The sequence below is a fragment of the Microcaecilia unicolor genome, chromosome 13 (genome assembly GCF_901765095.1).
Source record: "Microcaecilia unicolor chromosome 13, aMicUni1.1, whole genome shotgun sequence".
NCBI lineage: Eukaryota > Metazoa > Chordata > Amphibia > Gymnophiona > Siphonopidae > Microcaecilia > Microcaecilia unicolor.
Genome location: NC_044043.1, coordinates 83,881,466 through 83,906,873, shown reverse-complemented (window position 1 = coordinate 83,906,873; position 25,408 = coordinate 83,881,466). Strand labels below are relative to the sequence as shown.

General features: G+C 45.7%; 1 protein-coding gene across 1 annotated transcript in view; it reads left to right on the top strand.

The window, feature by feature from the left end:
* LOC115482412 (pleckstrin homology domain-containing family G member 5-like) overlaps positions 1 to 25,408 on the top strand; it is a 335,969-nt gene that overhangs the window by 46,329 nt on the left and 264,232 nt on the right. The window contains exon 2 of the mRNA XM_030222158.1: positions 4,911 to 4,987. Within this exon, the coding sequence (XP_030078018.1) occupies positions 4,911 to 4,987 (77 nt within the window). The remainder of the gene's footprint in view (positions 1 to 4,910; positions 4,988 to 25,408) is intronic.

Here is a 25,408-nt window from a genome sequence, read left to right as displayed (position 1 = left end):
TGGAACATTAAAAAAAAAAAAAAAAATCTTCAGCTTCGTGGATTAGCTTCCTCCCCGTCTCTTGTTTAGGACAGAGGAGAGACTCTGGTGACAAAGTTCCTTAACCTGGCACCTTTCCTTTAATTCAAAGAATACACACGACCTCTTAAGAAATAAAAAAAAAACCCTATTACGAAAGCAGTCACAAATGGTGCACAGAGCAGGTGATTAAAATTAACTCTAAAATGACTGAGAAAAGACATTAGCAGGTAATTACACAGTATCCAGTTATGGAAAAACATGGTAAGTAAAACAGAACGTTTATCACCCCCCTTTGTTTTCTCTCCCCTTCCTTTGAAGGTTCTTTTTAATTGAAATCACAAGGTCTCATCAAAATACAAAGTGAAAAAACACGTGGAAGCTGGGAATGAGGAGGTTAGGGGGGCGAGGGGATGCAAAACCTATGGGCCACGCTCTGTCACTTTAAAATCAGGTTGTTGTTTTTGAAATGTTTAATTTTGTTCTTGATGATCACAACCTCCTTGGCTGTCTTCTTCCCCTGGAAATGAGTTCAGCAGGGTTGATCAGCCTCCCTCCTCCCCCCCCTTTTGGTTCCTTTCCCCAAACACACTCTGCAGCCATCAACACATCGCTTCAGATCCCTGCCTGTGCCGGTGGTGTCTGTTCACCCTTCCCAGGGGCGAATTCTTGCCTTTCAAAGAATCTTCCTCCTTATTTTTTCGTGACGGAAAAGAGAGACCTAAAGGGATATATATGAAGACTACGTTCACAGTCTCCCTTCACTAATGGGTGAGTCTTAGGCTTTGGAAATCTGCACGAGTAGTTGATGCTTGAAAACAGCTGTCAACCTTAAGATCTTGAGTGGAAAGCCATAACCTGATTTCAGATAGAATCAATTATTTCTGGCGTCTTTTAAATTGTATGTTTTGATGGTTGAAGATGAAATGCCAGGCTTTTTAGCAGGATGCTTTTAGTGGAATGCATGGAATCTTTATCTTCTGATTTCTAATATCGGATTGTTTTTCGTTTGGTTTAAAGGAGCAGCCTGGCCCTCTTTGCTAAAATCTAACGTCATGGCAGGGCTGCAAAAATAAATGAATATTCTCTACTATATTAAGAATTAGGGGCACTGCTAATCTATTTGAATCTGTAGAATTACGAAGTCAATAAGTGAAACCTTTTTTTAAAAAATTGAAATAACTCGATACATCTGTGACGAACTTTCCATCGATTTAGGGAAGAGACAGTGCAGTTGCAGTGTGTTTAAGTAATGGAGCTAAAATATCCCTGTACTCTTTCAAATCCACCGGTCCCTTTATTGACCTGATGAAGGGAGATAGCAAGAAAGTCCATTGCCTGCTGTGTTGAGTTAGTCCAAATATATTTATTGGACTATCGCTTGCAGTGTTTGACCCTTATTTCTACCTATGTAGAATAGTGATTGAAATGTGCGTGTGTGTGTGTGTGTTTTTTTTTAAATCAAGGGTGCATTTATCACTGCAAACCAAAAATGTGTATTTTTTTTGGGTCTGTTTCTGCATACTAGCTGTAAATCTTCAGTGAATCATATTAGCATGTGCAATCTGCAACTTTTATTATTTGATTCTGTCTGACTGTCGGAGATTACTGATAGAAATGTTTATTGTTAAGACCACGTGGAGGGGCATAATCGAACTGGGCGCCCATCTTTAAGGGCGCCCTGGTGAAGGGGCGGGGCATCCCATATTATTGAAACAAGATGGGCGGCCATCTTTCGTTTCGATAATACGGTCGGGGACGCCCAAATCTCATCATTTAGGTTGACCTTAGAGCTGGCCGACCTCGGTTTTCGCCTGTAATGGAAACCAAGGACGGTCATCTCAAAAACGTCCAAATCCAAGCCATTTGGTCAGCATTGGTCCCCTCTCACATGCCAGGACACCAATCGGGCACCTTAGGGGGCACTGCAGTGGACTTCACAAATTGATCCCAGGTGCATAGCTCCCTTACCTTGGGTACTAAGTCCCCCAAAACCCACTACCCACAACTGTACAACACTACCATAGCCCTTAAAGGGTAACGGGGGCACCTAGATGTGGGTACAGTGGGTTTCAGGTGGGTTTTGGAGGGCTCCAATTTACCACCACAAGTGTAACAGGTAGGGGGGATGGGCCTGGGTCTGCCTGCCTGAAGTGCACTGCAGTACCCACTAAAAACTGCTCCAGGGACCTGCATACTGCTGTGATGGAGCTGGGTATGATATTTGAGGCTGGCAGAGAGGCTGGAAAAAAATGTTTTTTTAATTAGTCTGGGCTGTCAAAAGCCCAGACCTGTCAAACACAGGGGCTGGAGGTCCAAGGGGCCACCAGTCCCCAACTACCCCTACCCCGAGCCAAGCGAAACAGGGGCTGGAGGTCTGGTAGACCTCCAGTCCCACCGACCCCCCTGACAAGATCGGGGAGGGGCTAGAGATCTGGTGGGCAGCATCCCCTCAGATGTCCCTGGTGGCCCAGTGGGCTGTGGGTCAATCCCCCCCCCACCTGGTGGTCTAGCAGCCCTTCCCATCCCGGGATGCGCTGGGCGGGGCTTCACACCATAAAAGGCCCCCAGTGCTACCACAGGGCCCTTTGTCATGCAGCTTGGTAAAAGGACGCCTTAGTATATCTCTGACTGCAAAAAGTCTAGATCACTTATTGTTGGTGGTGTAAAATGTTCTTAATAAATGATAAATGATAAACAATAAAGGAATACTAAGGGCAGGTACATGCATAACCGCAGATTAGTGCCAATTAGCACCAATGAATGCAAATAATTGCCAATTATTGGTGGTTTGTGCCAATTAGCACCTAATTTAACAATTAAGTTGTGCATGCAATTGACATTATTTTATAACGCAATTTGTACACTAAACCCTGGATTCTGTATTTGACTTCCAAATTTAGGTGCTGAAATTTCTGTGTGGAGCAAAGATGCACACACGAATAAATTGTTTAATGAGCCATTGACTAGCAATTGTTAAAAATCAATTATTGGAGTTAATTGGCAATAATTAGGATTTACTTGCACATCTGCCTGCATACTATTCTGTAAGATCCGGCATCTAAACCCCCTAGCATGCAACTCAAAAGGGGGCACATTTGTTTATTTCCGATCTGACGAAGAAGGGCAACCTTCGAAAGCTAATCAAGAAATGTATTAAGTTATGTCCAATAAAAAAGGTATCATCTTACTTTCTTTTCCATGTTTTATTTTGTTTGATTTCTATTGATAACCATTAAGAGTGGACTAACACGGCTACCACACCTCTCTACTTAGAATTAGGGGCAAAGCCTCTAATGTCAGGCAGAAACTTTGGGGTCCTTTCTCTAAGGTACACTAACAGATTTAGCACACACGAACAATTAACACACACTAAATGCCATGTAGTCCATTGTTTACCTTTGGGCTGCATGGAAGTTAATGTGCGCTAAATCCGTTAGCACACCTTAGTAAAAGGGGGGGGGGGGGGGCATAGCAAAATACCTACTCTACCTGAATGTAGCTTACCTTAAGCTATTACTGGAAAAATCTGCAGAGCTTAAAAATAAACCCCATCCCCCAACACTCGTTAGGCCTTTCACCCAAAACTGAGAGAGAACTTTATACTAAAAGTTGCAAATAGATTAAAAATATAAGGAGAGAGAGATGATGAATACATATTGGTGATTGATAGTTGTAAAACATTGCACTTTTGCCTGTTGAGCAGGGCCGCGAATAGACAGAGCCGGTCCCGGGGCAGGGCCGCAGCTGCCGCCACCTCCACTCAGGCCGCTGCCACCCTCCACTCCCTTACCTTCCTTTGTCTGCTCCTCCCTCGGACTGTCACTTTCCTGCTCCTGTATGCCGGAGCCCAGGTTACATTTGTACCCCGCGCTTTCCCACTCATGGCAGGCTCAATGCGGCTTACATGGGGCAATGGAGGGTTAAGTGACTTGCCCAGAGTCACAAGGAGCTGCCTGTGCCTGAAGTGGGAATTGAACTCAGTTCCTCAGGACCAAAGTCCACCACCCTAACCACTAGGCCACTCCTCCACTGTTGCTACTATTTGAGATTCTACATGGAATGTTGCTATTCCACTAGCAACATTCCGTGTAGAAGTCGGCCCTTGCAGATCACCAATGTGGCCGCGCAGGCTTCTGCTTCTGTGAGTCTGACAGACTCACAGAAACAGAAGCCTGCGCAGCCTTCTACATGGAATGCTGCTAGTGGAATAGCAACATTCCATGTAGAATCTCCAATAGTAGCAACATTCCATATAGAATCTCCAATAGTATCTATTTTATTTTTGTTACATTTGTACCCTACGCTTTCCCACTCATGGCAGGCTCAATGCGGCTTACATGGGGCAATGGAGGGTTAAGTGACTTGCCCAGAGTCACGAGGAGCTGCCTGTGCCTGAAGTGGGAATCAAACTCAGTTCCTCAGTTCCCCAGGACCAAAGTCCACCACCCTAACCACTAGGTCACTCCTCCACTCCAACTTTAACACAATCACCCAGTCCCAGCACACAGGAGCAGGAGAGAGACACATTGAGGGAGCAGAACCTTCTGTCTGCCTCCAGAAGCCTTGCCAGCACCAGGCCCCCCCTTGGAGGCTGGATCCGGGGAATCTTACCCACCCCCAGCCCCCACTTTGGCGGTCCTGCTGCTGAGCGAATTGTGCGTACTGCATGGCATTCAGTGGCACTTGCTGAAGTTTTGGTCTCTCAGGTTGGAATGTTAGCTTGTCGTTCAATTCAGTGCAGGAATGGATTGATCATGGCCACACACTGTCTCTGTCACAGAAACGGTACCTGATCACCATTAATTTGGAAGAAATGGGAATTTCCTGTTGTGATCCCCTTGTGTTGTGCTGCTCTTTGATATGTAACTTTTCCCTCTCTTGTTTTTTAGATGAAAGAGCATTAACGGAGGAAAAGGTTCTCTGGTGTGAGAATCCGGACTGCATGGATCAAAGGAGAGCCGTCAAGGTAAAGGCCACCTGTTTGGATGGATTTTCTTTCTTTTTCGGGGAGATAAAAATTGAATGATGGCCAAGTACTGTAGTGGGTTTTCTGCACTCCTGAATTTTGCTTTGTTGTGAGGTGGGATGCACGCCCTAACTGAAGTAAATTGAATAGGGTTAAGGACAAGGGAGGGATATATGAGCTCTGATCTGAGAAGTGTCTGCACTGACGACATAAGCACTAAGCAGGCTGTTGTGTCAAAAGGTCTTGATTTGATGGCTAGAACTGTGCGTGAAAAGAGGGGCAGCTATGGGGACAAACTTGACTCTCCTACTGAGTAAAAATATGTGTGTTAATTGGAATTCAGTGGTAACAGAAATATGATCTAGTTTGGTCCCTGACTCCCACTTTCTCTGCTTCTTTTAGTTGACTCATTGTCAACCGCAGAACTATCAAGTTTCCCAGTTCTGGGATGGAGACCTTTTGACTAATTCTACCCATTGACATCAGTGCCTGCAGGTCCCAAAATAAGACAGGGTTGTGCTAAGCAGGGTTGTAGCCAGACTTCGGCGGGAGGGGGGTTCCAGAGCCTGAGATGAGGGGGCACATTTTAGCCCCCCCCCACCGACCCCCCCTGCTGCCACCACCACCTTTGACCCCCCTGGCGCCAACCCTTTTGACCTCCCGCTGCCGCCAACCCTCCCCCGCCGTCGGGTACCTTTGCTGGCAGGGGTCCCCAACCCCCGCCAGTCGGCCAAAGTCCTTCTCTTCGGCGCGGCCACGTTGCTGATCTGCAAGGCTTCTGTTTCTGCGAGTCTGACGTCCTGCATATACAACGTGCAGGACGTCAGACTCGCAGAAACAGAAGCCTTGCAGATCAGCAACGCGGCCGCGCCAGAGAACAGGACTTTGGCTGACGGGGGTTGGGGACCCCTGCCAGCAAAGGTACCCGACGGCGGCGGCAGGGGGGGCAGGGCCAAATCTACGGGAGCCCATGCCCCCGTGGCCCCACGTAGCTACGCCCCTGGTCCTAAGTCCAGGACTGGCCTACAATCTACCTTATGGAACTGGGTAACTTGGAGCAGGCTTCAGTTCTGGCCTCTCCCATGTCTACCGCCTATTAATGGCTTCCTTAAAGAAGGAGTCACTGGTGTGGCAGTGATTACTGCTGCTAGCTAGCTGGTTTCATTGCATACTAGTAAAAAAGGCCCGTTTCTGACACAAATGAAACGGGCGCTAGCAAGGTTTTCCTCGGAGTGTGTATGTTTGGGAGAGTGTATGTGAGAGTGACTGTTTGAGAGTCAGAGTGAAAGTGTGATTGTGTGAGAGAGAGTGTGAGTCTGGGTGTGAGTGTGTTTGTGAGAGAGTGTGTGTGTGAGAATGAGAGTGTGTGCAAGTGTGTTTGTGAGACACAGTGTGAGTGAGAGTGTGTGGGCGAGAGAGAGAGTGTGTGTGAGACACAGATTCTCTGTTTGAGTGAGTGTATGAGACCAAGCGAGTGTGTGAGTGACTGTGTGGCACATAGAGAGTGAATGTGAGACAGAGTGTGTGAGAGTGAGAAAGACATTGTATATGAGAGAGAGAGTGTGAGCCGTGCCCTCCCAATCCATGGCCATCTGTCCCCTGCCCCCTCCATTCATCCTTTTCCAGCAATTCCCCTCTGTCCGTGAGCCCTGCCCTCCCAATCCATGGCCATCCATGTTTGTCTGTCACCTGCCCCCTCCATTCATCCCTATCCAGCATTTCCCCTCTCTGCTTGAGGCCTGCCCTGCAATCCATATCCATCCATGCCCATCTGTCCCCTCCATTCATCCCTATGCAGCAATTCCCCTCTCCCTGAGTCCTGCCCTTCCAATCCATGCCCATCCATGCTCCTCTGTCACCTGGTCCCTCCATTTTTCCCTATCCAGCATTTCCCCTCTCTGCCTGAGGCCTGCCCTGCAATCCATATCCATCCATGCCCATCTGTCCCCTCCATTCATCCCTATGCAGCAATTCCCCTCTCCCTGAGTCCTGCCCTTCCAATCCATGCCCATCCATGCTCCTCTGTCAACTGGCCCCTCCATTTTTCCCTATCCAGCATTTCCCCTCTCTGCCTGAGGCCTGCTCTGCAATCCATATCCATCCATGCCCATCTGTCCCCTCCATTCATCCCTATCCAGCAATTCCCCTCTCCCTGAGTCCTGCCCTTCCAATCCATGCCCATCCATGCTCCTCTGTCACCTGGCCCCTCCATTTTTCCCTATCCAGCATTTCCCCTCTCTGCCTGAGGCCTGCTCTGTAATCCATATCCATCCATGCCCATCTGTCCCCTCCATTCATCCCTATCCAGCAATTCCCCTCTCCCTGAGTCCTGCCCTTCCAATCCATGCTCATCTGTCACCTGGCCCCTCCATTTTTCCCTATCCAGCATTTCCCCTCTCTGCCTGAGGCCTGCTCTGTAATCCATGCTCCTCTGTCCCCTGCCCCCTCCATTCATCCATTTCCAGTAATTCCCCTCTCTCCCTGTGCCCTGCCCTCCTAATCCATACCCATCCATGCTCCTCTGTCCCCTGCCGCCTCCATTCATCCTTTCCCAGCAAGTCCCCTCTCGCCCTTCCATGACCCCCCCCCTCGCATCCATGCTACGCTCTCTCCCATGTCCCAGCCTGGCTCGCCCTCTTCTTCCCCCCCCCCACTTCGCATCCATGCCCCCCCCTTCGCATCCATGCCTCGCATCCATGCCCCCCCACCCCTTCGCATCCATGCATCCCTTTTTTTTTTTTTTAATTCTTTTTAACTTTACCTCCGTGGCGGTTCGTGCAGCGAAGCGTCAGGGAAGGAGGCGGCGCTCCCGACGTCTAGCTTTCCCTTCGCTGTGTTCCGAGCGAAGGGAAGGCTAGACGTCGGGAGCGCCGCCTCCTTCCCTGACGTTTCGCTTCCGGATTTGTTTGTTTTGTCGCGAGGGCGGGGCAGAGACGGCTGGCTGGCTTGAAGGCTTCACACCACGAATCCCCGAACCCTTCAGCCTCAGCCTGGGAGTGACGTCAGATGGCTTCAAGGCTTCAAGGCTTCAGGGTTTGAAGCTTCCGGCTTCAAGCTTCCGGCTTCACAGAACGTTGTCTTCAGAACGTTCACGGTGCGTTTTATTATATTAGATTCTACAGCAGTGTTTCTCATACTGTTCCTGGAGCACCGCCCCCTCCTCCAGCCAATCAGATTTTCAGGATATTCACAATGAATATGCCTAAGACATAGATTTGCATGCAATAGAGGCAGTGCATGCAAATCTTTATCTCATACACATTCATTGGAATTGGCGATTGCATCACGGTACTATGTAAGCCACATTGAGCCTGCAAATAGGTGGGAAAATGTGGGATACAAATGCAACAAACAAATAAATAAAAAAATATTGTTCATATGGCAGTGATATGTATGAGCAATGGGGTAGTTTGCTTTGAAGGAAGAAATCCATATTAGCATTTATACATTTTTTGCAAATCTTTTTTAATTGTACATATGCATTTTTATTGTATATATGTATATACAATGGAAATGCATATGTACAATTGAAAATGATGTGCAAAAATCGTAAATGTAGAATATGCTTTTCATTGATGATACATTGGCAGACTTATACGGTCTGTACCAGAGCCGGTGGTGGGAGGCGGGGATAGTGCTGGGCAGACTTATACGGTCTGTACCAGAGCTGGTGGTGGGAGGCGGGGATAGTGCTGGGCAGACTTGTACGGTCTGTGCCCTGAAAATGACAGATACAAATCAAGGTAAGGTATACACAAAAAGTAGCACATATGAGTTTATCTTGTTGGGCAGACTGGATGGACCGTGCAGGTCTTTTTCTGCCGTCGTCTACTATTGTGGATATCCTGAAAAGCTGCCTGGCTGGTGGATACTCCAGGAACGATTTGTGTACAGCACACTACCCTGAATACCAAAGGATGCTTCTATGCAGCATGTGGTTAATGAATGAAGGCATAAGGAGAAGGAGAAGAACCGCAGTCTTGAGATTCATATCATTGGCTCCTAATTAATTTCCCTTCAACTGAGAAAGAATGATTGCGTGTCGCTCTCTATAAAGCAAATTAGAAACAGTAACGCCAGAATCTCTTCTTTCAGTAGGGTTTTGATTTCTTTCTTACTGCAGATTTTAATTTTGTGGTAGGTGCTCTTGCTCTGAAGCCTTCATCTTATAGGAACAGTCAGAGCTTGTATCTGGGTACAAGGAAATAGTCTAGAGCAGGAGTGTTTTTAGAATATCCCTAATAAACATGCATAAAATAAACCTGTATGCAAACAATCTCCATTGTATGCAAATCTGTCTCCTGCATATTCATTTGGTATAACTGTTGGATTATTTGTAGTAAATAATTAGCAGATTTTAGTACACACAGCTTCAGCTTTAGAAATGTTAATTTCTTTCTTCATCTCTCTCTCATTCACCCCTGAATAATTCACTGCTGAGTCACTTTAAAGTTGAAGTAACAAAACATCTGTTTACTCACAGTTTGTAGTTAGATTATAATCAGACAGGCTTATATTTACATATTACTATACATTTGTCTTATCAGCTCCTTCCATGTGCTTAGATGGTAATGGATGCTCACACCACCATAGATCCTCTCAGGTTAGGAGAGATCATGAGCTCCATGTGCTCCATGTGCTGCATCTACTGTGTCTGACCCCCACAGGAAGTTGCATAGCTGTGTGACCTCTCTAAGCAACTCACATCAGAGGTCACAGAGCAATCACAGAGAAATAATAGGTGACAGGCAATGCATGTAAAATACAATTACATTCCAACAAACCCCTTCTCATGCATAACTGTCATGCAATTATTTATTCATACAAAGTCCAAGCTTTATACGCAGATTCACAAAATGTTCTCTGGGTAACGGTTTGGTCATGATGTCAGCTGTCATCTCACTGGTGTGACAATAGTGTAGACTGATGACCCCTTCTTTCGCCAACTCTCGCACGTTGTGGTATTTCGTTGCGATGTGCTTGGTGCGTGACTGAACCTTGTCATTCTGTGACAGTCGGATGCAGCTCTGATTATCTTCCATTATCTGGATTGGTCTCTTTTCAGCTATTCCGAAATCCAGCAAAAGTTTTTCAATCCACATCAGTTCTCTGCACGCTTCCGATACAGCCACATATTCAGCTTCTGTAGAAGACAAACTCACAATACTTTGTTTATGACTGGCCCATGAAATTTGTACATTTCCATACATAAACACATATCCACTTGTGGATTTATAATCAGAATGATCCCCTGCCCAATCTGAATCACAGTAACATATTAGTTTTGGATTACTATTGGCTGAAACCTTTAATTTACAATCAATGGTACCCTTTAAATACCTTACCATCCTTTTAACTGCAGTCCAATCTGATTTGGTAGGTGAGCTGACCCTTCTGCTCAAAATTCCTACTGCATTTGTTATATCAGCCCTGTATGTGGTAGCTAGATATAAAAGCTTACCTATGGCTGATCTATATTGGATGTTATCTGGTAAAGGTTCTCTTACTGTTTCATCCTTCAGAAAATCAGTGATCATGGGAGTGCTTACAACTTGGGCATCTTGCATACCTAAACTTTCAATAAGCTCATTTATTTTCTGCTTCTGGCTTAGAAGATAAGAACCATCATTTTGTTTCTCAATTTCTATACCAAGATAGTATGACACATTTCCAAGTTCTTTTATCTCAACATTGAGGTTTAAACATTTTACAATGTCCTTGTACTCTTGCTCACTTTTGCTTGCAATGAGCAGATCATCAACAAAAGCTAAAATGTATGCATATTGTCCATTTGTGCACCTAGTGTACAAACATTTATCTGCTTCACCTTGCTTAAATCCTAAATTTGTCAATATTTCATGCAATTTTTCATTCCAACATTTTGCACTTTGCTTTAATCCATAAAGACCTTTGTTTAATTTACACACTAGCTGTCTTTGTTTTGTATTTATGAAACCTGTTGGTTGTTCCATGTACAAGTCTTCAGTTATTTCTCCATGAAGAAACGCTGTTTTCACATCAATGTGGTTGACTTGCATGCCTTTTGAGACTGCAATGCTCAGAAGTGTTCTAATTGTCGTGTGTTTCACTACAGGTGCAAACACTTCATCAAAATCTTCTCCATATTTTTGAAGATATCCCTTTGCCACTAATCTGGCTTTATACCTTTCCACTTTTCCTTGTGCATTCCTTTTTAACTTGAATACCCATTTGCATCCTATAGCTTTCTTGCCAGGAGGTAATTTTGTAAGAATCCAAGTATTATTTTTATCCAATGCATCAATTTCTTCTTGTGCAGCTTTATGCCATTCAGCAGCTTCTTCTGCTGGCATTTTCTCAATTTCATCCCATGTTAAGGGCTCTTGAGCTTCTGCTGACTTTGTTAGGTAAGACAGTCTTGGGGGTGGAACACCTTTGTTTTCCCTGGATGAGCGTCTGACAACAGGTTGGTCTGACCTTTCTGCATCCTCTATATCTGAGAGTCCTTCTCCAATTGATTCCCCTTCTCCAACTGTACTGTCTTCTTCAATGATCCTTTCTGTGTCTGCTTCCTCTGCCTGTTCCTCGTTAGATACAGGTGAGTTGCTTTCAGACATCTGCCTTGGTATGGCATTTATATACACTGGCATGTCTATTATGGTTCTAGTTTCATATTCTGGATGATAAGGCTCATCTGGGATAATCCAGCCTTTATCAACCCTTTTGTTTTCATCAAAATATGTAACATGTCTTATGCCAACAATGCCAGTTTTCAGATTCAAAATTCTATATCCTTTGTGTCCTGGAGCATAGCCAACTAAAATGCCCCTTTCTGTTGTGGAATCCAGCTTATGCCTTCTTTGCTTTGGTATATGAGCATATGCTGTACTTCCAAATGTTCTTATGTGTGACAGGTTTGGCTTCCTACCATGCCATGTCTCATGTGGTGTGCGCTCAGCGCCTTTAGTTGGCATTCTGTTTTGTAGGTACACTGCTGTGAGAATGGCTTCTCCCCATAGTCTTTTAGGGAGATTGCTATCTGACAGCATACACCTGGTCATTTCCACAAGTGACCTAAATTTTCTCTCTGCAACAGAATTTTGCTCTGGTGTATAAGCTACTGTTGTGATATGCTGAATGCCTTCTTGTTCTAGAAATGTGCGCATGCTTTGTGAAGTGAACTCACCACCATTGTCGGTCTGAAGAACCTTTGGTTTTCTTTCAAATTTATTGCTCACCATGGCTACGTATTTCTTCAGCATGTCTGTGACTTGACTTTTCTCTTTCAGCAAATAGGCCACACAATATCTAGAGAAATCATCCAAGAATATTAGCACAAATCTGTTATTTCCCAATGATGGGATATTAAACGGTCCACATAAGTCACTGTGTATTAAGTCCAGCACTTTATTACTCCTATTTCCTGTGTATGCAGGAAATGAGGGTCTTACACCTTTTTGAGTAACACAGTCTATGCATTTCTCCATTTTACCAGCATCTGCACTTATCTGAATGCCGGTGGCCAGTTGCTTACTGTAAATATCCTGGATCACCTTAGAATCACGATGTCCCAGGCGGCGGTGCCAGATTTCCAGACTACATTTACCATCATTCTTCCTTACTTGCGCCATATGTGAGGCTTCACCTGAAATGTTCAGCTTATAAACATCATTATGCATAAAAGCTTCAGCATACACTTCATCATTTTTAGAGATTGTGCACTTACTGTTTTCAAAATGAATCACAAATCCCTTCTTATCTAATGTAGATACACTAAGCATATTGCAAACTGCTTGGGGAATATACAAGACATCACTTACAGGAATTTCTTTAACTTCATTAGATACTTTGCATTTTAAGAATCCAATACCTTTTGCTTGGATCTTAGCAGTCCCTGCGTTTGCAGTTTTAAGAATACCTTCTTCTGGACACATTTCCTGAAAGAAATCCTTAGAATTGGTTAAATGGCATGTGCTCCCCGAATCCAAAATCCAAGTACTTTCATTTGAATTATTATTTACCATAGTCAAAGATTTTTCTGCCATTAGAAAGCCCTTGTGTTTATTATTGTCCTTCATACATTTCCTGGTTTGAAAATTCTTTACTTCCATTGGCTTAGGTGAGCTAGAGGGAGTGTTTTGTGTTTCCTTACACCATTTAGATACATGTCCCTCCTTTCCACATGAGTAGCAAATCAGCTTGCCCTTGGGTGGAGTTTTCCCATAGCTCCGCCTTCCTCTGTTCTTTGCCAAGAAATTTGTTTCATTTCTCTCTGACTTGCTTTGAGAACACATCTCCTCAGAATCATTTATTATGCATTCCTGCCTTAGTTTTGATGTTGCCTGTTCAAAAGATTGCCCTTCAATGGCCTCATTTACAGACCTAAAAACATCAAACTTCTTTGATAGTGAGGTAAAAAGAAATGCTCTTTTCAATGCATCACACATGGGAATTCCAGAAAGTTCTAGCTTTTGAAATGAAGACATAAGATGCATAATGTGATCATTACATTTACTTTTATCCCTTAATTTGGTTTCATTCAACTCTGCCAGCCAAATTGGTTGCTGCTTTGCATATGTAGTTGCATACATAGTTCTCAGTTTATATAAAATGTCCTTTGGTGTATCTTTTCCCTCCACTAATATGGCTTGTTTCTCTGAGAGAGCTTCCAAAAGCATGCACTTCACATAATAGTTTGCATTGTCCCATTCAGCCATATTTTCAGCTGTTCTGTCTTGGTCTAAGCATATATTTAATCTTTTTGCTCGAAGGAGACATATGAATCTTAATTCCCACTGCCGATAATTAAACTCAGTTAATTTAGGCACCTTGAGAGAATAGAACAATGGTGAATTTCTTCCCTCAGCCATTTTCTTAGCCTTCTGTCTGCTGTGTGGGGGGAGAGAGAGACAGACTGAATCTTTCCTTTAAAACTTAAGAGAAAAATGTGGCCTTTTTTTTCTGCCTGGTAATATTTCTCTTCTTTTTCAATTCCTGGACCTGGGCCCATAACCCTTTTGTTGAATTATTTGTAGTAAATAATTAGCAGATTTTAGTACACACAGCTTCAGCTTTAGAAATGTTAATTTCTTTCTTCATCTCTCTCTCATTCACCCCTGAATAATTCACTGCTGAGTCACTTTAAAGTTGAAGTAACAAAACATCTGTTTACTCACAGTTTGTAGTTAGATTATAATCAGACAGGCTTATATTTACATATTACTATACATTTGTCTTATCAGCTCCTTCCATGTGCTTAGATGGTAATGGATGCTCACACCACCATAGATCCTCTCAGGTTAGGAGAGATCATGAGCTCCATGTGCTCCATGTGCTGCATGTGCTGCATCTACTGTGTCTGACCCCCACAGGAAGTTGCATAGCTGTGTGACCTCTCTAAGCAACTCACATCAGAGGTCACAGAGCAATCACAGAGAAATAATAGGTGACAGGCAATGCATGTAAAATACAATTACATTCCAACAATAACGTGAAAACCTGACCTGTTTGTGCCCTTTGAGGACTGAACTTGTACAGCCCTGGTCTAGAGATTAGAACACGGAACTATGTGATTCAGTTCCGGTCTAGAGATTAGAACATGGAACTGTGTGATTCAGCCCGGTCTAGAGGTGGAACTATGTGATTTAGCCTCTGTCTAGAGGTTAGAACGTGGAACTATATGATTCAGCCTTGGTCCAGTGGTTAGAACAGTCCCTGTCTAGAGATTAGAACATGGAACTCTATGATTCAGCCTCTGTCTAGAGATTAGAACATGGAACTATGTGATTCAGCCTTAGTCTAGTAGTTAGAACAGTCCCTGTCTAGAGATTAGAACATGGAACTCTGTCATTCAGTCCCGGTCTAGAGATTAGAACACGGAACTCTGTGATTTAGTCCCAGTCTAGAAGTTAGAACATGGAACTATGTGATTCAGTCCCGGTCTAGTGGTTAGAACATGGAACTATGTGATTCTGGACAGTTCTGTAGCATGAGTTAAAGACTGTCCTCTGTCACTGACGCTTATGTGACTAGTGAGTCACTTCTGGCCCCTGAACTAGACACTTTTCCCTGACACAAAACAGGAGGAAGCTTTTAGTATTCCTCTATTTCTTTAGGACCAAACTGAATAAAGCATGTGACAACCCTGGTATTGACTCATCCAAAGTGTGAGCAGTGTAGAGATAGAGAGAACAAATGTTTGGCAAATATTAGTCAAACATATGCAAGTCACAGAATTCAAGAAAACTAGTGAAAAGTTTTACTGCCTATCTTTTATGCACATTCATATCAGTTTCCTGGATACTAGTGGGAAGAAATTACAGTATAGAGCTTTATGTTTATATTTCTAAAGGGGCCATTTTCTTCCTATACTAAGGCCTGTGCACCTCTCAGTGAGAGCATATCAAAAGCGACGATTGTCATTGGAATTAATTTTCTCTCTAAGTTGTGCGGGAGTCCTCCACCTACATTTCTGCCAGTGGGGGTGCTGTTTCAATATCACATTTTCGATAGTCAGGGACAAACAAGCTTTGCAGTTTTCCAGGGAACCTGCTAAGGAGGTTGGATAAAATAGGAGATGGCAGGAGCATGCTTGGCCCATTCTGGGGAGTGAAGTCAGTAGGCGGAGCTTGCAGCTATATTGAATCACTCAAAACCAAAGCAAACACTTATTAAAACAATAGCAAATGCTTATTGGAAATAATAGACTGTGTGTGGTCCATCTATAAAAAGTCTAAAGGTGTTCCAATTAGATAGGCAGTGTTTAAAAGGTGAAGGATAAAGGCTTTTATTATTTATTTTTGTTTTATTTATTTACTTTATGATTTTCAACAAATGCAATAAAACAAGTAACCACTTGTTCATGAAAAGCAGCTTACGTAGTTATCATAGTATGAGAAACAAAATCAAAGGAAAATCAAAAGAATAAGCCTTCTTAGACCACAAATTTGGGGAGAGTGAAATGTAAATTTAAAGAGAGATCCATAGAGGAGAAAGAAAAGATAAAGGCTTAACATGGATTCTAAAACCATGGCGGATTTATTGTTCAACTTGAACCTGAATCTTTTGTCCTGGAGCTTGCATCCCATCCAGAAAAGACCGCAATTGTTCTGGACTAAAAAATACATATCGAAATCCACTATATTTAATTAAGCATGCATGCATGGATAGGATAACAAAAAAAGATGCTCCAATCTCTCTAGTCTCTTGTCTCATAGCAAGAAAAGCTTTTCTTCTATCTTAGGTGGTTTTAGTAACATCGGGATACAGCCATACTTTTTGGCAAAAAAAAAACCAAGTCTTAACATTCTGAAAATAGAATCTTATCACATTGTTAAGATCTTGCTCGATTCCAGTTCTTTTCTTCCTCCTCCCTTCCGCTGAGACCTAATTTACATTTTTCATGCCTCTCTGAGGACTCCATTCATGGGCTTACTCCCCAGACTGCCCTCTATCCATTTTGCCTCTTTTGAAGTGGCTTGGAATAGCCTAATGGTTAGACCAGTGGATTGAGGATCAGAGATGCCAAGGTTTGCACCAATGATTCTTGTGACCTTGGGCAAGTCATTTACACACATCAATGCCTCGAGTACAAACTTCGGCCCCTATTTACTAAACTACAGTAAAAGAGGCATTTGTACACTACATTGCCACAGGAATATTTACCAAAGAATTCACTAACCTGTGGTCCTTAGTGTGAAGAGAAAGTAAGCCTGTTCTGTTTCTTGTGTGATGTGAAGCTGTATTCAAACCTGTTATCTGTGACTTTTTATTTTAATGAAAAGTTAATCATTAGTGTAGCCAGAGGTGAATTTTGATTGGGCCCAGGGGTGGACTGGGAGGGTCCATGCATTTCCTCCCCCCAGCTTCCCACCCCCAGCATTAAAAATACCTTGGCTGGCAGGGAATTCCCAAGCTCTACCAGCTGTGCCCTCTGAAGACATTTTCCACTGGAATCCTCAGGAGCCTTGTGAACACTGGGGAAGTGGGTGGTGTGCTTCCATCTGCTGATGCCTGCACTCCCCCCCCCCCCCCCCCCCGTGCATGCTCAGTTCATGCGCATGAATTGGCGGATGGAAATGCGCTGCTGATTTCCCTAGTGTTGCCAAGACCTGGGGCTTCTGGCAGGGGATGTCTTCAGTTGGCAGGGCTTGGGGATCCCTGCCAGCTACACTGAGGGTGTGTTGCCACTGCTGGGTGGGCCTGAACCCAAAGTGGGTGGGCCCTTGCTCATCTAGGTCTATTCTTGGCACTGTTTTCTTCAAAGATAGTGATGTTCCAAATTAAATATCTCCTTGAACTGGAAATAGTACTCCTTGGCCCTGAACTGAACAGTTCCTTGCCTCCATCTTGAAAATTTTTTCCACGTTGTTCAGAAAATTCTTGGAGCTAAGGGGCCCTTTTACTAAGCTGCGGTGACCTTTTGCTACCGGCGGTGACCATTTTTCCTGCGTGCCTTTTTTACCGCAGCAAGTGAAATTCGGTTGGTCTCTATCTACCTTGTGTTGATATTGGTATGGCCTAGATTCTCTTAAAGCACAATTCACCATGTATAAATAACAATCATTGCTTGTTTAATTTGGCATCTCTGAAAGCCAGTATCTTAAGAAACTTATTTCACTAGGTTGAAGTGTTTATCAACCATATCTTCTTGTGCAGTCTCTCCAGCGGACCAGTAGTCTTCCTGGACTGTTTACCTGAAGTATTATTTCCTATAGAGATTAATGGCCCTCCAGTCATTCAACAGGGCTTCTATAGAGCTTAAGTGTCCCTGACAGCACGATAGAGAAAAGTTTCTTTCCGAAGATGAATGTCAACAGAAAGCCGCAAATTGTCAGCGGAGTCAAGGAACTTGCACTGAATCTTTGTCATGAATCATATTTCTAGGGAATTTATGAGAGTCTATTTTTATTCTAAGGAAAACAAGAAAAAAAAAAGCCCTTTTGAGAACAGGATCCACATTCACTATTCATTACTCAAGTGCTGCATTCCATACAGATTGCATAGTCAACAGGTTCTTAGCATTAATGGTTTAAACGACGGACGTGCTGTCCTGGAAACGGTTCTTCTCCTTATATTTCAGAAGGATATATTGCGGATTAAATAGTATGACAGTCACAGAGTTTGTGCTTCATTTTTTGGAAAAAAACTCTTGCAATGTGAGCACACCCACGTAAAGTTAATTCTGAGTAAACATCCAGATTTGATTTTACTCCTTTCTTTTATACCATAAATGTTTCGATTGTACGGAGAGATGCTTGAATGCAGAGGGTGTGGTAGAGGGGAAACTGCTTCCAGAAAGAAAAGGTTGTAGTAAGTTATAGAAACATCCCAAGTAGCATTACTTTAGGATTTCTCAGCAAAGAATTTCTCAGGATAACACTACAATTGTTTCTTGTACGTGTGGAGGAGAATTTTGTACCAGTAGGAACCTAGAGAGCATGTATTTGATAAAGGAAAGCAGATGCTTACTTTATAGAATACTAGTAAAAGAGGCCCGTTTCCAACAGAAAGGAAACGGGCGCTAGCAAGGTTCCAGGGCCCCTTCCCTCTCTCCCTCCGTCCTCAGTGTCAGGGTTGCCAGGTGGAAAATATTTTTCCAGCCTAAAGGAGCCCAAAATCCAGCCCAAAACCCGCCCAAACTCAAACCCCGCCCCTGACACCCCCGCCCCCGCATCATCACCCCGCCCCCGCCATCATCAACCCCGCCCCCACCGTCATCGGCCCCGCCTTCCCCGTCACTAACCCCGCCTTCCCCGTCACTAAGCCCGCCTCCCACGTCACTAACTCCGCCTCCCACGTCACTAACCCCGCCCAAAAACGTCACTAACCCCGCCCACCGCGGCCGAAAAAGCCACCTAAAAAAAACCGCCCGAAGCACAAAAACCAGCCCAAAAAACCGCAACCCGCCGCGGGCAAAAATTTCCCGCGGCGGGTCGCGGAAAACCGCCCAATTGGGCGGTAAAACCGCCCACCTGGCAACACTGCTCAGTGTTCCAGACGCCCCTCCCCCCCTAAACCTCCCTCCCTCCCCTCTCCTCCACACCCCTCCCTCCCCCCCTCCTGCTATTCGAGTTCCAGGACCCGCCCCTTCCCTTCCAGTTCCAGGACCCCCCTCCCCCCCTCTGTCGTTTCAGGACCCCCCTCCCCCCTCTGCCCCTCCCCTTCATAAGAGCCGGCTGTTGTTTAAAAGTTTTTACCTCCTGCACGCACGGACGCCGCTTCAGATAACCTTTGCTTTCGTTTCTGTTTCAGCTGTTCCTGTGGTCCCGCCCCTCATTTCTTGTTTGCGGAAGGGCGGGATCACAGGAACAGCTGAAACAGAACTGAAAGCAAAGGCAGTGTGAAGCGGCGTCCGTGCGTGCAGGGCTTCACTGTTGGTGGTGGACCACAGAGCAGGAGGTAACGTTTTTGGGCGGAGGAAATCAGAGGGGGGGGGGGGGGCGTCGGACTGGAGCTTCCGGTGGCTGCTGCTGGGTTCTCTTCCCATTGGTCCGCCCTATGACGTCATCCCCAGGGCGGACCAATGGGAACTGTGCTACGAACCCAGGCATCCAGACGGATGTGCAGAGCTGCAAATTTATTATATAGGACTAGTGTAACAAGTAAAATATATGCTTACAATTTAGGCATCAGTTGCAGAGCTGGGATAAATGCTTGCTCTAAATTGTTTATTTTTCTATAATTTTTTAATACATTTTTACATTTACATTACAAACAAATGCATGGGCAATATCTGTAAATTCAAATAAGAAAAATAAACAGATACAAACAAGGAAATCGTTCCCCATTAATTTTGCCCACAATACAGTTGGATCCAGATACTAGGCAAAAAGAAAGGAAAAACACATATGTATCATTAGAGCATTTGGTAGCAAAACAATACTCGCAGCCGATAAAACAGCATTTTAACTAATGGGCATAACCAAGGGAACCCTAATACTTGAATATCTAGAAAATCAAGGACACAGAAATAATTTGAGGTTTTTAAATTTTCCCAAATCACCTTTAATACCTGCATTGGAAATGCTTAAAAAATATTTTGGAGAAATATTGTGAATACCGGTGGAGGGTTTTTCGCCTATAGTTAGAGCCCAATATATAACAAGGACCTCAAGATCTTCTAGCGTGCAACCTCAGCCTGTGTCTGATTTAAACTTGACTTCCTCCAGTAGAAATCTTTTTGGCATAATTATGGTTTTATAGGCTGTAAAGATCTGAAAGGTCCATCCAGTCTGCCCATCTGTCACACTCATTATTAATTCTTGATTAAATCAACAACGAATGTGATGTAAAATACGTGATCATGGTCCCTCTTTGGCGTTTCTGGGACATAGTCTGTGGTAGAAGTCCACCCAGCCCTGTCCTTGCGTTCCAGCTACTGGAGTTGCTATTGAAGCCCTCTTCAGCCTATCTATCTTGTCATTTGAGGGACACAGATCTGTTCAAGCCACTGAAGGTGCTGTCAAAACCCTTTCCAGCCCACCCTAATCTGGATTGCCATATATAGGACACAGACTTTACAAGTCTGCCCGGAACTGACTGGTTCTCCCGTCGCCCTCCCAGGCCTACCCAAGTACACCTTGGTGGTCTAGTGGCCTCTTCAGAAGCAGGAAAGACCCCTACTCTTTTCTGCCTGCTGCTGCTTCCGCTGCTCTTTGGCTCATACCACCGCTTTTTCAAAATGGCTGCCGAGACTTCAAGAGGCAATCTCGTGAAACTGCTGAAGTCTTGGCAGCCATTTGGAAAAAGTGGTGGCACCAGCCCAGACCAGCAGCAGCGGGCAGGAAAGAGTTGGATTCTTTCCTGCCCTGAAGAGGTACTCCCATGCAGCTCCTACCACCAAATACCGAAATGGATACTACACAATGCTTCCGCTGAATGAATCTTTTATGTGGACCTTCCACATGAACCTTATCTTACCACAACATCACTTTGTATTTGTTTACACCGGAGTCACCAAACACCTCTCCGGTACTAGGTAAGCCACATTGAGCCTGCAAATAGGTGGGAAAATGTGGGATACAAATGTAACAAATAAATAAATACCTCATGGGTGAGTGCAGGGGGTGGGGGGCTGAAAAAAAATATTGATGGTCTATGGGTGCAGGCAGGGAGGGAGCTGTAAAAACAATTGGGTGCTATATGTGAGTGAGTGGGTAGAGGGAGGGGACTGTAGAAAAAAAGTGGATGTTATATGTGGGTAGGTGGGTTGGAGGGGGCTGTAAAGGTGGATGCTATATGTGGGTGCATGAAGAGGGCTGTTCACGCTTTCCCAAAATACTAGGACTAGGGGGCATGCGATGAAGCTACAATGTAGTAAATTTAAAACGAATCGGAGAAAATGTTTCTTCACTCAACGTGTAATTAAACTCTGGAATTCGTTGCCAGAGAATGTGGTAAAGGCGGTTAGCTTAGCGGAGTTTTAAAAAGGTTTGGACGGCTTCCTAAAGGAAAAGTCCATAGACCGTTATTAAATGGACTTGGGGAAAATCCACTATTTCTGGGATAAGCAGTATAAAATGTTTTGTACTTCTTTGGGATCTTGTGACCTGGATTGGCCACTGTTGGAAACAGGATGCTGTGTTCGATAGACCTTTGGTCATTCCCAGTATGGCAATACTTATGTACTTATGTAAAAAAATATGGAAGCTGGGGTTTTGGGAGGGGGCTGGGAAAAATATAGATGGCATCTGTGTACAAGGGGCTGTAATATTGGTTAAACTATGACAATCAAACATATAAACAGCGAGTGACCGAACTCACTCGCAAATACGCAGTAGAGACTTCCCTCTCTGTCCCGCCCCCGTGTCAATACATGATGACTGGGGCGGGGCAGAGAGGGAAACTGCGCTCCCCCCCCCCCGAGTCGCCGCCGCCGCCACCCCTCCACCCGGCCCGGGCCCTCTGATCACAATTAATTCATCTTACATCGCCGCAGCACGCAGGTCAGCTGAGGTCCGGTCGGCCTTCCTTCCCTGCCTGTGTCCCGCCCTCGCCGACGGTATGTCACACGAGGGCGGGACACAGGCAGAGAAGGAAGGCCAGTCCGACGGGAGCTCAGCTGATCTGCGTGCTGCGGCGATGTAAGTTGAATTAAAAGCCAACAGAGGGCCCGGCCCGAGTGGAGGGGTGGCGGCAACTCCGGGGAGGGGGGATACCGGTAGCGGCGACCTTGGGGGGGGGGGGGGACTTGGAAAACCTCCATTCCAATAGTAGCCCGTTTTAACGGGCTCAACGGCTAGTCTTGCAGAATTTGCAAATTTTTTCCACAGAATTTTGTTTTTGTTTTTTTTTTTGGCACAGGATTCTGGCAGGGGTAATAGATGTAGTTAATTGCATCGTGTTATTTGCTATGCAGTTTATACAGGTTGAAAACAATTCTTCTGCATTATTTGAATGAGAAACTGCAGGGGACATCTGTTAACGCAAGGGTTTTGCAGAGACTGTGTGTTGATTTTGGCAGTTAACTCACTGTAATTGCAATTTTACTGCATTTTAGTAAATAAAGCTCGAACAGTGATGTGTTCCAAGGAGCTTTGCCATAGAGATGAATCCTTCCATTCAGTTCCCTTCAATTTCGAAACAGGGACCCTTAGTGCTTGGCTCTTGCAGAATGTACTGGTGCTACCCCTGAGTTCCATCAGCAGCTGTTTCAACATTTTTGCAAATTCTTTCAGCTATCAAAGCAAATGTTAATCTAACATTTCAAAGGCTTTTTAACTCTAAGCAGACGCTGGGTTCTGAGAAGTACAGGGCAATCGTATCGAAACCGGACTTTATGTAAGAGGCCAGGTTCATAACAGAGAAGTGTATACCTGAAGACCCTTGATCAGAGTCCTCTGTCCATGCCTCACTGTTACCCCGATGCTGAGAAACAGAAGCAGAGCCAGGCTGAAGGTGCGGAGAGCGGACTTGTGCTGGTCCGTGTTTTAAATGTGACAGATTTGTGTAAACAAATCGGCGCCAGCACCGGCAGAAGTCCATTTAGGGGAGTGGCCACTCCCCTGGCGCCCCCCCCCCAGCTACGCCTCTACTCAGAAGCAAATGCGGGCGCTAGAGGCCATTAGCGCCGGACTGGCACCCGCATTAACTAGCACAGAATGCTCAGAGGTCTGTAGCACGGGGAACGACAAGCACACCAAATATTAGCACAAATCAGGGGCTTAGCTAGGTGGGGCGATGGGGGCATGGGCCCCCCCGCCGCCACCGACCCTCCCCCGCCACTTTCGATCACCTCTCCTGCTGCCGCCGAAGTCTTCTTCAGCGTCGGTCTCTGGCACCTTCGCTGATCTGTTTCTGTGAGTCCTGACTCCTGACGTCCTGCATGCATGCAGGACGTCCGGAGTCAGGACTCGCAGAAACAGATCAGCGAAGGCGCCGGAGACCGGCGCTGAAGAAGACTTCAGCTGGCGGGGGTGGGAGACTCCTGCCAGCAAAGGTACCAGGCAGCAGAGGCAGCGGGGGGGAGGGGAGGGTCGGCGGCGGCGGCAACGGGAGGGGAGATTGAAAGTGGCGGGGGAGCTGGCGGCGGCAAGTGGGGTCAAAAGTGGTGGGGGGGGTCAGCAGCTGGGGGAGGCAGGCTAAACTGTGCCCCCCACCTTGGGCTCTGGACCCCCCTCCCGCAGAGGTCTGGCTACGCCCCAGGTGCAAATAGCTAATATAGTCAAACGAGGTCATTTCCTATTCCCTTCCAGTGCTCAGAACATTGCACAAAACAAAGCTGCCTTACCGCTGCAAAAATAACGTCAGCTCGGAGCAGGGGTTAGGGTGTTTGTGCCGAGCCTTCTGCTTTACAAGCATGCACGTCTGGCTTTTGGTTTCTTGCTAAAGAGAAGATCGTCAACGGGTTCTGAGCACTGGAAACTCTTGGGCACTGTCTCATTGTTTAGAAGGCTGCAGCAAACTGTAAACAATAATCCTTGTTCTACGAACTGTAAAAATAGTTATTTTTTTCCTTGATTGGCACTAGCGGGAAGAACTTTCTGCAAAGTAATTTCAAACTCTGGCTGGACTACAGTCGCTGCGCTGGGGGGAGGTGTTCCTGCACGGGCTTCCCAGGTTGACTAGGCATGCGCACAAGAGCTGTGCTTACCGCGCAGCTCTTCTACGCATGTGCCGGGCACGTTCCCACTCCTTAAATGAAGTCCACTGCAGTGCTCCCTAGGGTGCCCGGTTGGTGTCCTGGCATGTCAGGGGGACCAGTGCACTACAAATGCTGGCTCCTCCCACGACCAAATGGCTTGGATTTGGCCGGTTTTGAGATGGCCGGCCTCGGTTTCCATTATCGACAAAAACCGAGGCCGCCCATCTCTAACTCCAGCGATCTCAACATTTTAGGAGACCATCTCTAAGGTTGACCTAAATGTTGAGATTTGGCTGACCCCGACCGTATTATCGAAACGAAAGATGGACGCCCATCTTGTTCGATTATACGGTTGGCTCCGCCCCTTCCCGGGGCCGTCCCCGGAGATGGCCGCCCTTAGAGAAGGGCGCCCCCTTTCGATTATGCCCCTCTATGCTATGTATGTTACTCCTCCTCTATTGAAAGTTCAAAATACCACTTCTGACCTCCAGCAGTTAGGGGTCAAGATGTGAAATAAAAGTCTGAGGAGGGTCTAGAGGTTGGGGAGCACGTATTCATGATGGGGGAGGGGTATGGAGGAAGGGGTGTGATGTTCAAGGAGAGGAGGGTCCCAATGAATTTGGTGTGTGTATGTGTGGGGGGGGGGGGGGGAGAGGCTGATCCCCACCACCAGCTTTTTAAAAGATAACAGGCCTGATTTGGAACCCATTATCTCATTGCTGTAGCCTTGAACCTGTAATGCTCCTGGCTGCAACAACAGTAATATAGGAGCTCGTGGTGCTTTTTGTCTGCATTTTCTTTTTAAAATCACATCTCCCACAGCAGATCCTGGCAAATACACATGCGTGTTTGCATGCCCTCATAATATTTTATAAAGGGCTGTGTGTTTGGTTCAAACATGCGTGGGATAAACATAAAGGAATCCTGTTCAGAAGGAATGGATCCTCAGGAGCTTAGCCGAGATTGGGTGGCAGAGCCGGTGGTGGGAGGCGGGGCTAGTGGTTGGGAGGCGGGGATAGTGCTGGGCAGACTTATAGGGGCTGTGCCAGAGCTGGTGGTTGGGAGGCGGGGCTGGTGGTTGGGAGGCGGGGATAGTGCTGGGCAGAATTATACGGTCTGTGCCAGAGCCAGTGGTGGAGGCAGGGATAGTGCTGGGCAGACTTATACGGTCTGTGCCAGAGCCGGTGGTGGGAGGCGGGGCTGGTGCTGGGCAGACTTATACAGTCTGTGCCAGAGCTGGTGGTGGGAGGCAGGGCTGGTGGTTGGGAGGCGGGGATAGTGCTGGGCAAACTTATACGGTCTGTGCCAGAGCCGGTGGTGGGAGGCGGGGCTGGTGGTTGGGAGGCGGGGATAGTGCT